This window comes from Diadema antillarum, unplaced genomic scaffold (assembly GCF_040938485.1).
Source record: "Diadema antillarum isolate AM-2024a unplaced genomic scaffold, OU_Dant_1.0 seq00001214_RagTag, whole genome shotgun sequence".
NCBI lineage: Eukaryota > Metazoa > Echinodermata > Echinoidea > Diadematoida > Diadematidae > Diadema > Diadema antillarum.
In genome coordinates, this window is record NW_027272006.1 from 264,286 (window position 1) to 280,810 (window position 16,525).

A 16,525-nucleotide genomic window follows, 5' to 3' on the forward strand; every position below is an offset into this window, starting at 1 on the left:
ACAAGTATTTGGTATGCACCTGATCACACAATATACAGTGAAAAATGCCTTACACACGAAAATAATGACTGATCCCCAATATGAATGTGACGCACACGTATACATTTCTCCGTTCAGTACAGTACTCCACGATCGCAAATTTAACCACTCATGAAATAGTCATGAAGTCCTGATTTGCGAAAATTTAGACTCGCTAAATATATGGCGTATACAGTATGTAAACACTATCTTTCCATATGACACATATGCGCGACATCTGAGGAAAAAGAAAATGTTTACATACCCGGTACTCGAATCATATGTAATTCATCGTGTTGAAACATACCAGGGTACTGCACGGCTCAGTGTAAATAGAAAACTAGATTTTAGCACGGGGCAACCTGTTTCAATTTCATTACATCAACTGCAGGATGGTATATACAGTCTGTAGGTGTATATGAACACCAGCAATTCAATTTCATTACATCAACTGCAGGATTGTACAGGTGTATATGAACACCGGCAATACCGAGAATGATATGAATCTCCGGAGTGATAGAACAGTACATGTACAATGTATTAAACGTGGTGGAAATGAAGGGATTACAGACAGTCCATCTGTTCTGACATACTGTAGGCCTACTTAAACGAAACTTGTTCGACTTGATCTTTGACATCATTCTCAAGAAAAATACAACATGTACTGATAAATTATTAATCACTGTTAGAATATTCCAAACACTAGTATGCATCAACATGCTAAACATATCACTTTGATATGACAGCTCTTATTTGAAGATTTTGGATTAAATTTGTGAGCTCATTCATTCTGAATCTATGAAGTTACAATGTACAACTTGGTGACATATATCTAAAATCTGCATATATTTTGTTGCTCAGCATTACAAGACTTCACATTATTGGACTCTCCTTCCCCCCCCAAAAAAAAAATCAATCTTGCATGTAGAAGTGCTCTGTGCAACAGATAAGTGTACTGTAAAACATGAAATATTCGTGGCACGAAATTTTCGCGAATTGGAGCCGACGACCATTTTCGTGGCAAGAAATTTTCGCGAATTGCCTCTTGCGTTCAATGCATATAGTGTAGATAAGAAATTTCGCGTGCATTTTAATTTCGCGAATCTTGGCGCTCGCGAAATTCGCGAAATTAAAATGCACGCGAACATTTCTCGTTTTACAGTAATTTATGCAAATTTAGACATATCAAGTGTAATGGTAATCTGAATGCTGTCACATTATTAAATAAGCTGGAAAAACACAAAACATTCTTATAGGCAATGCTGAAAAACACAGGTACAATGTCACTAGTCAATATAAGACAAGGACATAGGATTTTACCGATCTTCCAAGCAATAATATCTTTTATTATGTTAACTCAGTGTCAATCAGTTTGTCAATCTTTGAAGTTATACTCCTTTATATTTCAAATGGTCCCAGTTATGTTTGACTTATCATTTACTATACCACATTATAAAATGAAGGATTTGAAAAAGAATCTGCTACATTTTTCACCCGGACATATTTGAAACTGCCATCATATTATCAGCAGCATGGCAATCCAATCAGCACCCATTCTTTGCAGGACTCCATCTCCCTCAAACACAATGGTGGAATCAGTGGCCTCCTAAAATACATAAATTCCTCTTATCATTTATTTAGTAGCAATAAAAATATATTCATGGGTCTGTTACAATACTATGACAATTGGGAAGACGTATCAGACAGTTCTTGATCAATGAATCTAATTCTCCTCATTTCTCTTTGCTACTCGTCTTGAGCCGAACAATGACGATGCTGTTCTTAGCTTCCTTCAGACGCCACCACCTCCCTAGCCGGTGCTCCTGCCCCACCCCGGCAACCAGGAAATCTCCATCACTGGAAAACTGCATTGCATTGATAAAGCCAACCTGATGAGTGATGAAAAAAGAAAACACTTGCATTAATGACATACCCTGCAGAGCTGGAATTCAATAAGAGGCTAGAGACAGAAATATATTGCTAACTAGAATCAGGATATAATTTTCCTTTTCACGAGTTATATTTGCATTATTTTCTCTTTCCATAGCAGACTGTTAGTCTGACATATTTGTCTTGATGTATGGTAGAAAAAGAAACTTTTAGTTTGCTAGTTGTACTGTAAACTTATCTATTTGCTTTCCATTCAACAATATGACAATTTAATACAACAGACAAATGACATCAAGGGTGCACGCGAACCCTTGATTAAAGTGCAAAGTACACTATTCATATTCTAAAAGCCTCAGCAGAATAAATTCAATATGTCTGACAAAACAGATGTTCAATTTCTTCACATAAACAATTATGGCTTGCACATTCTCCCCAATTCACTGTACCAAAGTTTATGGCTGAGCCATTAAAGGTAAAGAAATAATATAATCATGTTCTCTTTACAAGAACACTAGGAGATTAAGAGCCAAACAACCAATCAGAATTGATCACTACAGGTTTACTTTTGATTTTGATTTTGACAAATTTCACACTTGGAGCGAAAGACTGTGACATTGATGTCCGTATCTACTTCAGCATGAAATTAAGAGATAAAGAAATACAATTATATGGGGATATATACATCATTTCAGTCCCTTACTTAAGTCTCCCGAACAAATGTGGCAAAATGTTTTTTTCTACAAATCCTGTACATGTAATACTGAGTTTTGCTCAGTGTACGAGTGCTATGGACTCACCAGTGGGAGTGTGAAAATAGGGGTCAATGACCTGTAGCCATCGGCGCACTGCCAGAACCTGATACAGCCATCCTTTGATCCTGCTAACAGAAATCATCATTCATTGCAATTTTCACTTCTGTGAACAGTGTAATATTGTTTAAACTACATTATGAAAGGACAACCAACTATTACTGGCAACAAGTCAGATTTGAATGGCATTACCTGTAGAAGCAACACGCAAAATAAAACAAGTAAATACAGTGCATTCCCATTATAATGAACACAGTTATAACGAAATTCTGGATATAACGAAATCAAAACTCAGGCTGCAACATTATCAGCTCTACGTATTTTCATTGTTTAGTTGTTCGGTTATAATGAAATTTCTAAAAAAAGAAAGAAAACTGCCGGTCCCGAGGACTTCATTGCAATGGGAGTCAACTGAAATCATAATTTGACTATATCTAATTTCACATATGAACATGGTGTACTCCCTTGGGAAGATAAAGAAATTTATAATGCCTCAACCAGTTTTTAAAGTCCTCATAAATCAGGACCTAGAAGCTTACTGCTGTCACTCAGCTAATACAGTTTTATATTCAGTCACTACTTGAAATTAAGTAATTGTTTTTCAACTGATATTTGTGGACCAAGTGATGTTTCCACAGGTACAAAACAAGTGCCACATATGAAAAAGTTGGCAGTTGGTCACAATATGCCCAGGGACAAAAACATATCATTTCAATCTGGAAAAGAAAAAAAAATGCATAAATATAAATATTTTTTCTGTTACTACCTTCTGAAGAGCAACGTAATGTAACCTAAGGAGAGCTGAATCATATAATAAAACTTCAGCATACTTTGGATCAAACTTGATACAGATTACACATTCGACCATTTAGTTTTACAGTTCTCTACAAAATAGTCACCTGATGCCACTAGGTCTGTTCCTTGAAGTGCCGCCACCGAGGATATCCAGTTTTCCTTGTGCAGTGCGCCCTCTGCTGTTGTGTCAGGACCAGGATGGGCATTTTGTATGGTCTGCAACGGTTTCTTCTTCATGACGCTCCAAATAGCCAAGGATCTGCACATTATTGAGATAAAATTTTTGAAAATTGTGTTTGTTTGTGTAGTGTTTGTTTGTTTGTGTGTGTGTGTGTGTGTTGCTGTTGGTGCAGAAGGATGAAAACACAATTTCTCAGAGAATATATACTACCCACTTCAGCTCTCGGATGCACATGGTGCACATAACTTGAAGGAAAAAAATTGCATCCAATCTCTTTCACTTCCATTGTAAGAATAGACTCTATAATCCTACTAGCCTAGATTTTGAGTCACCAAGGTAGGTAATACCTAAAGTTAGACAAATTACTCAATCTAATCAACTCGATTTGCATGGACAACCATGAAGAAAATGGTTTCACAACTCATCCATGTCACTCCTTACAGACTCAGAAACATAGGGATACCATACAGTGGGAAGACTGGCCCATCTTGAATACACTGTAAAACAAGGAATGTTCGCATGCATTTTAATTTCGCGAATTTCGCGAGAGCCAAGATTAGCAAAATTAAAATGCACACGAAAGTTCTTGTCTACACTATACGCATTGAATGTTAGAGGCAACTCGCGAATATTTCATGCTGCGAATAAGGTCGTCATCTCCAATTCGCAAAAATTTCATGCCGCAAAAATATTGTGTTTTACAGTATTTGGGAATCCCCGGAATGAATTGTGGACAGCTTTATCACTGATCTCCGTGTAAGTACACACACAGCCACAGAATCTTGACTGGAGTTAAACGTTACCTATGAGTGTATGCTTCAATGCACATATTTGCTGATGGGCAATTCAGCAAATGAAGATTGATTCTATCTGCCCATCCTTCCCTCCCCATGCTACCAGGTCTTTAACCCATAGAGGACGAGTCCGAGTATACTCGGGTTGGTGTCTATGGGAAATGCATGTTGTAGCAAAATCAGCCTGACCTCAGCGGGTTAAGACTGACAGGCAGGAAATAACCGTTGCCAAGGGAAGATCTGATGATGATTGTTGTGGTATCAAACAATATTCTGTGTCCTCTCAGCTTCCCAAGAGCCCTCATTCAAGCCACATTGGTTCTTTCATAAGGTTTCCCATGCTTATTCCTGTTGAACACATTGAACAAGTTATCTAACTTAAACTCAATAAACAGAATCTGGTTTTCTGCAACTTACCCATCATCTGAGCCGGAAATGAAATGCTCTTCATTGATCAGCCTCACACAGTCAATGGACCCCCTACATGATGAAATACACAGTATTCCTGGTAAATGATTGAGTTATTTCACAAAGTGGGGGGAGGGGGGGGGTGGTTAATTCTTATCTTTTTTCTTTTTTCATTATACAACTTTAACATGCCAGAGTAACTTACTAATGCTATTACCCTCACTTATCAAGTAATAAACAAAAATGTTACAACTGAAAATGATATGTTACTTCATGTCGTGATTATAGAAAATATTTTCATATGCTGATAAATTGGTATATAGCACTTGACATGGAAAATTAACAGAAATAAAAACCTCGCAAAGTATATGGCATGTACAGTAGCCTCTCTAAATGTACACACTGTTCTCTGCGAGAGCTCCAACAATTCCTTCAATGATGCCTTGAAAAATGGAAAACAGGAGACAGGGTGCTTTCAGAACTTGTCACACCTGTGAAACTAAAGTCAACCTTGCTTAAGTTGAATCTATTTGGACTGAAGGAAAAGCTTAAACTTGGAGAAAATTTGACTTAATATAAAGAGAAGAGGACTTGAAAAGACCTTCAACTTAGGCAATTATTCGACTTTAATATAAAATGAGGTCGACTTGAGCATGATTGACTGCACTTATGGCTTACCACTTGGGCAGAATGGTACACAGGACATGTGCAGAGTACAACATACAAACAAAATTAGAATGAACGATGAGACTGGACGGTATAAATTTCATTTTTTTTTTCACACTTGAAATAACAGATATAGGGTAAGAAGGGGAAGATGTCTTACGAGTGGCCATGAAAGATGAGTTGTGACTCCTCCAGAACTTTCCAGATCCGGACAGAGTTGTCCCTCCCTCCTGACGTAATGGCACGGTCCCTCGTTAGACTGTCTACTGCTGTAATGGCATCCTGGTGACCAAATCTGTGTTACGCAAAAATGTACCTTAGAACTTCAAAATCGTTGAATCTATATTATTATAAATTTGACAAAAGCCATAGTACATGTAAATTGTTAGGAAATTAACCATTTAGTCTACATTACATGATAAATACATTTTACCGTCATAAGGCAAAATCAGATTAAACTCTGCAGCCTCCATGCTTCTAAAGCACGTTAAATATGACCAAAACTGTAGAATGAGAGGGCGACCATTATGTCTAAAGATAATGAAATGAGAAATTATCCTGATCAAGCACAGAATATCAGAATTTAACAACAATGAAATCAAATAAACCTCCATTAATAATCTGACATTTACACACATGATAGAATGAAATACAATTCACTCTATTCTTTTTTCTACAGCTGCTTGCATATCTGACACTGACCCGATGTTGGTCGATATTCGACCAACACAAGTGGGATTCATCAGACTGCCATACGATAGACTTCGGTTGGTGGCCTGAAGCAAGACTGCTGTCTTTAATCGATGCCACTTCAAAATTTTGTCTCTCACAAATCATCAAATATTTCATGCTGACATTCTAAAGCATGCAATAACTAAAAGCACCAGCTAGGAGTAAATCCACATGAGAGCCCAATGAATCATCATCCTGCTTTACTTACAATGTCTCAACGTAGGCCATTTCATCCAGATTCCAGATCTTCACTGAGCGATCATGAGATGCACTGAAGAGCTGATGTGTACCTTTCCTGAACGCCAGACCCTTCAGAACAACATAAGAAAGCTTCTGTAACTGACATATTTCCACACATATTTAGATACTTCATTGTTCTTGAGTAAAAGCACAAATCATTTTGATTAAAGGGAACACAAACCCAAAGAGCAATGTGGATTGAGTAAAAGCAGTAACATTAGTAGAACACATCAGTGAAAGTTTGAGGAAAATCGGACAATCAATGCAAAAGTTACGAATTTTTAAAGTTTTGGTGTTGGAACCGCTGGATGAGGAGACTACTAGAGGTTATGACGTATGAGAGGACCACAATATAAGAAAATATAAAAGGAATTCCACAAAAATTCACTTTTCTAGCAAAAAGAAAGAGTTCTTGACTAACCGCTTTCAGAAAGCAGGGGGAATAAGTGCTACCCCTAACATATGTCAGTATCAAGTTGATGGAATGTGTAATTTTCATGAAATATGAATTTTCATTGAATTCCCTTTTTATTTTCTTTATATTGTAGTCCACTCATACGTCATAACCTCTAGTAGTCTCCTTACCCAGCAGTTGTAACACCAACACTTTAAAAATTCATAACTTTTGCATCGATTGCCCGATTTTCCTCAAATTTTCACTGATGTGTTCTACTGATATTATTGCTTTCACTCAATCCACATTGCTCTTTGGGTTTACTTTCCCTTTAAGATACATTAGCCACATATGGAATGATTATTACTAAAGATAGGTAGACACAAAAACTACCACTGGAAATTTCTCATGATGGAAATTCATCTCACGGACTATCAAACACAAAGAGGGCAAACTACAACAAATTAGTAATGTTTCTAGCAAATTTTCACGCCATTAATTTTTTGCTCGCAGTCAGGTAAGACAAATTCCAGTTTTTGATTTGGCGGATGGCCACGACACTTCAGCAAGCACTTCACACAGCTCACTATTACCATGGCAGAACATATTACACTAAAAAGTAATGAGTCTGCATTATGAATTCATATGCTTTTGTTTTCGTACTAGCATCATATCATGCAAAATGTCCCAAAATTTCTGCACTGTAATAATTTTTACTTTTACAGTACTGGACAGCAGAAGACAAGAAGTAGTCACATAGAATCCAACACCCCTGTCACAAGATTAAATTACTGTTCATTTACTTATTACCATGCCTCCCAGACTTATCTTATGTGTCAATCAAGATTTATTTTCCAACTCATGACAAACTGTCAGCACAGTCTCCAGAAACTTCAGCCAGAACAACTTACCGAGACGGCATCCCTATGGCCCTTGAATGTGTGCTTACGCTGACAAGTGTGAGGGTCCCAAACGTGGATCACTTTATTTCTACAGCCGGAAACCTTCAGACAAAACATGTGAAAAAAATGAGCAACACTTCACTTTCATCCACTGATGGCAAAATAAGGAAAAATTTTTATTTACTCTTTTTTGCTTAAAATGATGATGGAACAATCTTTGAATCTTGTCCTTCTCTGCTCACGACCAATGGAATGAATGTGTTCTGTGATGATGTTTTTTGTTTCTTTCTTCCTTTTTTTTTCCTAAAGCGCATCAAGCAAAAATCAAGATAACAGATCTTTACATATATTACATTTTCCTTTAAAAAACAAACAAAACTAAACAAATAACAAAACAAAACAAAGACAAATAATGCCTTCAAATGCTTTTGTAGCAGAAGCATAAATAAAGAAAATTCATTTACACATAATTAATCAAAAGCAGGAGAAAATTTGACTTGTTGCCAGGAAGTCAGGAGAACGATGCATCAGCATCAGCAAAAGAGTCTCTGCTCAGAAAATCGAGAGACTGGGTGGTTCCATTCCACACCCAATCTTTTACCAACCTACTCACCAGGAATGCATTATCGGATGATATCGCCAGGGCTAATACATGAGCGGTGTGTCCCACATGTGTGTCCTCAGTTCCCTTGCGGCCACCAGGAATCTTGTGCTCCTTCTTCCCCGTCTCTGCATTCCCTGGTATTAAAAAAATTCAAAGAAAAAAGTTACAAAAATTTGCTGATAGAGACCACACGTCCATGCACAAGAGTAATTTCCAGTTTTTACTTGAAACTTATAAGGCTGAAGCTGCCGAGGTATAAGAATTAGTACAACATTTTCATAATATTTCTCCACTGATGCTATCATCATTCCTGTCATTTTGTCATACATTTGCGGCAGGGAGTTTTTTACTCACATTTAATAGACGACTGGTGTGGGAGGGGACATACAGAATAATCCATTCAAAGGGGTTGGAATGCTATGAAGGGAGGTTATTGTTGAGGGACTTATAACATCCCTGAAATAGTATGTCAAACTCTGGGATTAGATCATTCTGTATGTTCCCCAACACAAAAGTCATCATCACCTACTAGTCTACAAGGGTTTGTTAGTGTACTTTGAGAATACTGCACACCTCAAACATGCATGAGGCCTATACACAATCAAAAAGATCTCCATTTTTGGCAGTACGATCATATGAAAAGACTCACTCCACTTTTGATGTGGAGTATTTCAAGCTGTGGAAATTTGTCACAAAATTGAAGGCTCCACTGAACTTAGGCAACTAAGGCTTCTTTGGGGGAAATTCAAGCACATGTATCTATAACAGTCTCTCACTTACAAATTTGGCAAGAAACTTAAAAGTTCACAGAAATAGGCCCTGTGGAAAAAAACAAAATAATAATCATAGGAAACCTCCCCCTTTGTAGTTGTACAGAAAATGTCTTGAGTCTAGACACACTCACACTTGATAATGGCACAGTCCTTGCCAGCACTAAATATATGTTTGTTGTCGGAGGATATGACAAGGCATGTGATGGCAAGCTGATGACCTCTTAGTATCTGCAGGTCGTCACCTGAGGGCGCTATGTAATCAGCTGCAACTTGCTTCTGCAATTTTCCACTCTGTTCTAACTGAGATTAACAGTAAAAAAGAAAGCTTGGTATTACCCAGACATAAAAATTAACTGTAAGTACATCAAGGAACAGTACACTACAGGAGTGTGTAGAAGAGGATTTCTGGTTCAGAGGATTGCATGCAATGTCTCCAAACATCTCTAAACAGTCTCTTAAACAGAAGAAAAAAGTTTCGAATCTTTTGCAGAAGCACATTTGCCTACACTTTGTTATCATCTCCTTTCTATAAGAAATTACGAAAAAGTGTTCCTTCTTCAAAAAAAGAAAAGTAAAAAAGAAACAAGCTATATTGACATTTCTTCATAGACACATTTAATCTCAATGAACACTGAATGAGAAAAGGACAAAACATATATGGTCCTAATATTATTTACATATCAAATGTTTTATCTATACAATAAAGGATTTTTACACATAGCACATGCATAAAAGTGCCCATACTTGCAACGCAAAGTGCTTTATGATGGGAGGAATCTTTTGCAAACTGCAGAGGTAATCTGCCATTTGGCACTTATAGCTGTGATACTAAAGCTGGAATTCAAAATTAGAAACTAGAATTTAGGTTAGGTTGATTCTTCCAACACCAACACTGGTTAGCACTTACCAGCTCTGATTGTAACCTGTGGGCAATGGCATCTTTATCTGGTGTCAGGGAATCTGCTGTCTCATTTTCTAAAGAGAGTGAGTATTTAAAATAAAGACAAAATCATTTGAAACATTAATAAAGGGGGAACAGAAATCGCAATCACGTTTCTTTACATTTTTGTGCTATGGAATGACAAAAATTCTTGTCAATGTTCTGGAACGTTTGCTTCATTCTTCTTTTATGATTGCACAAATTACTACCAGCAATCCTATTCACTTTTTACTGACCATTTGTTTTGACCAAAGATCAATCTGTATAGAGATTTTAAATTTAGTGTTGAATTCTTCAACATGACCTTCAGCCTGGGGCTTTTTGTATCAAAGCTGGAGTGTGGAAAACGATTTACAAATCATTTTTCTTGAAAGAAATATGATCACATCAGCATTGAAATATCACATCAGAAACTAGATTTCTCCGCTCATCCACTGCTCATACCCTTCAAGTTCCCTGCACCCATCATTCATGGGGCAACAGAGTTTTCACCCAGTCTGGCTCTTCTCTCTGGAACTCACTGCGTTTGAAATTGAGAATGAAGACTTCATTCCCTCTGTTCAAGAAAGAACTCAAAACGTTTTGTTCCAATAACTTTGCGCTTTCTTTCTAGTTTCAATTGTAGTCTTTTCCTAAATGAAGCAATGTGAGAGGGGTTCTTACCTTTCTGCGCCAGAAGTGCCACTGTGTGACAGACATGGCACACTAAAAGACTCCATTACTATTATTTCTATCATTAGTTACCTTCTCTTTCCAACTGGGCAAGGTATTGCTTTGTGAGACGGAGACGCTTCTCTTGAGCAGTCTCCTGGTCCTCTTCTTCCTCCGAGGCACCTTTTGATGCCCAGCCTTCATCATCAGCATCATCACTTTAGAAAATAAAATGGGAAAGAGAGAAAGTAACAGAGAGAGAAAAAAACAATTCACAGCATTTTATCTGAAAAGGATGCATGATGTCTAAAACTGTAATTCATAATCAAATACTCTGTCAATCATAATCCTGATTTCCACCTTCATGCAGTCACTTCCTGAAATTACTGTATCAAATCATAAACTGAAAATATGCAGGATCAAAAATGCTAAAGGAAAACATTTGTTAAGAATTTGTTCACAATATGGCAGAAATTACTGTACAGTGTATTTGAAATCGGAGGCTACAGATACAATAAGTGTATAAACCATTCATCCTGTAGTGACAGGCAATAGTCATCTAGATAAATAAAGTGCTCACAGTAAGAGATGCAATTTTTTAATGAACTTTTTCAAAGGAACTTGAAACTCAAGAAATGCACAGGTATGTTACAAAATCAATGTTTTTTAGTGGTAAAAGAAACTCATATTTACCTTGCAAAGGGTATTACATACAAAAATATTTCTTCTTTTTATTATCTGAATAAGCATTTGGGCATGGGCACCATACTTTAAAACAGCAAGTACAGTTGTAGCCCTTTCTTCTAGTTGCCTGACAGTATCACTTGCCCTGGGCAAATGAGCTAGTACTACTACAATAGAGGATTTATAACACCATAAGATTGACTCAGAGTGACCAATCAGATGTCCAACTGACCTGTAATATATTGTGTGTGACCTAAGGTTTGTACATAGGTTCTTTCCATGACAGATTCATATTATATATTTGCATCACAATGAAATAAAACCATGTTATTTTAATACCTGAAAGTAAAAATACATAGATAAATAGGGCCTTTATAAAAAGGGGGAGGAGCTGGAGCAAACACCAATGAATACGTATTACTTGTCACCTGTGCTACACTTAGGGAAAAAAGAAACAACAAAGTCGTTGTTACCTTTCAATGTCAGAATCACTGGGAATTTCTTCCTGCTCCAACTTTGACAGTTTCTTCTTTTTCATTGTCCCAGCACCATCCTTGCCTGAAGGGATGCCCTGGAAAAAAAATCCATATATGTAGCACACATGTTTCGTACAACGAGAAGCTCGCCAGCTGCTCAGTGCATATATGTGTGGTGGTTCACGGGATCATGACATGGGATGTCACCTGGGCACATGATATGCATGGCCGGCGGAACCGTGGGGGCTGTGGGGGCTCGGGCCCCCACACTTTTTGTGCAACATAGAAAGGAATACACAAGGTGTCATCACTTTGGGCCCCCACGCTTTTTTTAACCTGAAGTACGTAAGTGGCACTAGCGTTAAATAGAAATAGAGAGAGATCTTGAATTGTGAGTGCTGTAAGGTTATGTTTTTCACTGAAGATCTTTTCAGCTGAAAAATCCGGAAATGGAAGGGGAGAGATGATGTGAGGACCTTTCTTTTTTTGGTTTGTTTTTTGTTGTTGTTTTTTTTTGTGCTTGTCAGCTGAAGAAACCCGGAAATGGAAGGGGAGAGATGAGCTGAGGACCTTTTTTTTTTTTTTTTTTGCTTGTTAGCCCATGAAACCCGGAAGTGGGCCCCCACACTTTTGAAAACGCTCCGCCGGCCCTGATATGGCCATATCCGATATGGGAAATATGGGGTAATGAGATGAGGGCCCTAGCTATAAAGTGCATGACTGCCAAATAAATGTAGACTACATTTTACATTCTTCCAGAATTCTTCCTTCTAGAATCTACATAAAATTTACATTAGTAAATCTATCTTTAAATCTTATACTCAATATCTCAGTATTCATATTCACCAATCATACTCCTTGCGAGGTAGGCCTAGGTGTGTAATTGTGCCTTGAACATAAACTCCCTGCCAACATCTGCCATGACATTAGTCACTAGCAGAACCTGCAGCCAGCCACACACATCCACAAACAAGGGCTGAAAATCAGATGAAAGCTTGCTATCAGTTTCACTTCTATTCTACCGACACTATCGAACCCCGCCACGGAACAAGCCACCGTACCCACGAACTCGTCTCATCCCAAGCCGACGCACCCCCGGTTCGCGGTTTTCACCCACTCGAACGAAGTTAGCGATCTCCCGTGCTGTGATGTCATAAAAATGGTGCGAATACTTACCTTTTTCCTTTTCGATGATTTCGTTGCTGTCTTGCCCTTCGATCCACGGATAAAAAACGACATACTGAGTATTGATGAGTATCGGTATTCAGTTGTCTGCCGAGGAGTAGGGTCCGGTAAATATAGTCGTTCACTTCGTCTCAGTGTGGCTAAGTTCCGAACACGTGGGTAAAATGTTGTATGCTGATACCGTAACCGTGTGCTGCGTGTACATTTTAATGATGTGTATGCCTGTAGCTGTCCTCATACCTAGCGTCATAAGCGCCTAGTAGCTTGTACATGGATGCGTACCACACACTCCTTTTCATCGTAGCCGTGTTTCAGCCTGACAGTTTATTGTTATTATTATTATTATTATCATTATTATTATCATTATTTATTATTACTATTACTATTACCATCATCACGTCTAGTCAGGCCTCCCAATAGACTGATAGAGGAGTGAATTAATTGTTACTCCTGATTGTATATGTGTTACTGGTATCAGCTATAAGCCCGAATGTTGAAGACTTTAGAGAACATTCTATTGTTACAATACTTTTGCAAAGCAAAATTTTCGTAGGAAAGGGAGAACAGTATGGTAGTAACAGCAATCAAATCATTTTTCAATTGTTTTGCTTTTATTAATATAATTCGAGGAAGTTTTGTTTTTTGGATATTCAACGGTACAATATAGTTGCACCTTATAACCTGATCAAAAAAAAAAAAAAGGAAAGGAAATATATTAAGTCACCTTATAACAATCGTTTTATAAGTTACAAGCATGTGTAGGTTGCACTATTGCTTCAACGTCAAGTTCAAATCCACGTTATTGGATTGTTATAGGATTATCATAACTCCTTAGAGGCAAATAAGCATGTTAAGTGAAACGCACAAAATGTGATGCTTATTAAAAAAAAACAAACAATTACTGGGTTTTGAGCCCAAGTGTTTGCTAATTTCTCCTGTGTTGAAGTTTTGACGTATGACCTTTATCTTGTTTAGTCCAGCAGTCTAGTGTCGAGTATGTCATATTCACGGTTGATTATTATTATTATTATTATTATTATTATTATTATTATTATTATTATTATTATTATTATTATTATTATTATTATTATTATTATTATTATTATTATTATTATCATCATCATCATTATTGTTATTATTATTATTATCATCATTATTACTATTATTATCATTTTTTTTTTACAGTTCGTTGCAACTCTCTCATGTCGTTTCCATATTTCTTCCTTTCCTTCTCTCTTTACTTCTTTCCTTGCACCTTAAAGGGATCGTATAGTTTTGGTTGAGACCTGATTTCTGGTTTCTAACATTTTTTGGTGAGATAATGAGAAACACCTCATGAAATATGAAAGAACATGTAATTTCATGAGGAATTCAATGTTTATTGATGAACACTGGTTTTGAAATGGCTGAGATATCCAAAGCATTCTAATAAAGTGTGGGACCCACATTTTATTCAACGATCGCTTTGCTTTACTTTGTTTTTGGACGTTTCAGTCATTCCAAACCCGATTTTCATCAAATAAACTTTGAATTCCTCTTAAAATGGTATGTTCTGTACTATTTCATAAGTTTTTTTCTTGGTATCTCGCAAAAAGTTAAAAGCCCAACTCTTATCTCCACCAATACTGTACCATCCCTTTAAATTTCTTTCCTCACATCTTTCTTTCCTTATATACAATCCATGTTTCTTTCATTTTTTTTTTTCTGGTCGTCTTCTTTCTGGCTCATCTGTCTGGCTTTAATTTCTTTTTTTTTGTATCTATGTTTATAGGTCTACCCTTCTTTGTGCTTTAAAAGGGACTCGTGGCTAGTAACTTTTGCATCGAGTTTTTAATACAAGAGGGGCCCACACTCTACAAGCATTGTCTTTTTAGTGGGTCCCTCCGTTTTTTCACACAGTGCATATTGATAATTCTTTCATTTTCCACCTCTGCAACAATTGCAATGTATTGATACTGTTAATTTTTCCCATTATTGTTGTTTTCTTTGTACGAATTTACATGCATTGTTTCTGTCACTCAAGAAAGTGAGATTTATGTTTGTATGACTTTATTGTGGAAAAACGAATAAATTCGAACTTGAACTTGAACTTGAACTTGAACTGATCAGTGGGAATCAGTGGGAATGCTGGGGGATGATTGTTCCAATCCTGGCGGGATTCATTTAAGAGTATACATTATATATCTACTGTTGTGTGAAAATCGTTGCTTCACTAATGGTCTCATATTAAAGTATAAATGTGCGGTTTAATGTTAACGATCGCCCTGTCACTATGTACAGGCATGAAAACCTGGAAAGCATTAAACTGCACATTACTTGAATATGAGACCATTCTGAAGCAAATAATTTTCACACAACAATAGATATATAATTTAATGTACTCTTATAAATCCCACAAGGATTGGAACAATCATCCCCCAAGGCGTTCCCACTGGATCCCACTGATCAGTATAATAGCCATCTCCTTTAAATCCCTCTTTGTTTTCATTCCTATAATCATTATTGTTGGGCTTTTTTTGGGTGTGTGTGTGTGTGTGTTTCTTCAAAAATACCAAGGCGTAGCATATGTATGAATTTCTTATTCATCAAATTTTTGTTTTGTGTTTATTTAAGTGCCATTTATATATACTGATCTCAGATCTGATCTCCATATTATATAAATTATGTTCTTTTTACACCAGTGCTCCATGCACCATTGTTTCAAAAATCTATGTGATCACTTGGAGGTCTATGCCACGGACCGATGTCAAATACTGTATAAAAATAGGCCCTATATGCCCTTAGGGGTCACTGTGACTGCCGTGGGAAGCGGTAAAGTGGCGGATCCACGTGGGTGAGCACAGAGCGCGCACCCCATTTATTTTTGTTGAAACAAAAGAAATAAAAAGAAAAAAATGGGGCACGTATACATGCGACCCCCCTTTAATTTTGTAAAGGCACACAGCCTTTTACGGAATTCCTGGATCCGCCCCTGGGAAGGTTCCCACCTCCCTACCCTAACTGACGAAGGACAATAAGCCCAGCTACCCCATGAAATCAAACAAAAGTTGTTTTTGATAATGCTAAAAACTTTTAGAAATGACAGGAGTGATGGTAACTGATGAAAACGAGAGCGAATGCCAGTGCAGTGTTTCAAAATATTACACAAAGGTCTTGTTGTAAAGCATTTTTTTTTTGTATGGATGAATTTACTTCCCATCACTGAAAGATATGGTTGTCTTGTCGAGTTTTTTTAAAAAAAATCAAACCTTGAGACTTTATAGAAACAGTTGTATGTTGAGAGAGAGAGGGGGGGGGGGGTAGACTACTTTGCACACTCTACAGACATTTGCATTAGGACCTACTTGTATGATATAGGTTACCTCACTGAAATCATCCTTATT

General features: G+C 37.1%; 1 protein-coding gene across 1 annotated transcript; it reads right to left on the reverse strand.

Moving 5' to 3' along the window:
- Positions 1-1,751: 1,751 nt before the first annotated feature.
- On the reverse strand, positions 1,752-13,277 carry LOC139744838 (U3 small nucleolar RNA-interacting protein 2-like). The gene is made up of 13 exons (XM_071655250.1): positions 13,134-13,277; positions 11,955-12,052; positions 10,891-11,015; positions 10,114-10,181; positions 9,338-9,506; positions 8,443-8,567; positions 7,839-7,931; positions 6,502-6,602; positions 5,722-5,856; positions 4,905-4,967; positions 3,617-3,771; positions 2,706-2,785; positions 1,752-1,907 (listed from the first exon to the last, which is right to left on the reverse strand). Exons 1-13 carry the CDS (start codon positions 13,194-13,196, stop codon positions 1,752-1,754), a joined length of 1,431 nt encoding a protein of 476 aa, XP_071511351.1. The 5' UTR covers positions 13,197-13,277.
- Between the last annotated feature and the right edge of the window lie 3,248 nt (positions 13,278-16,525).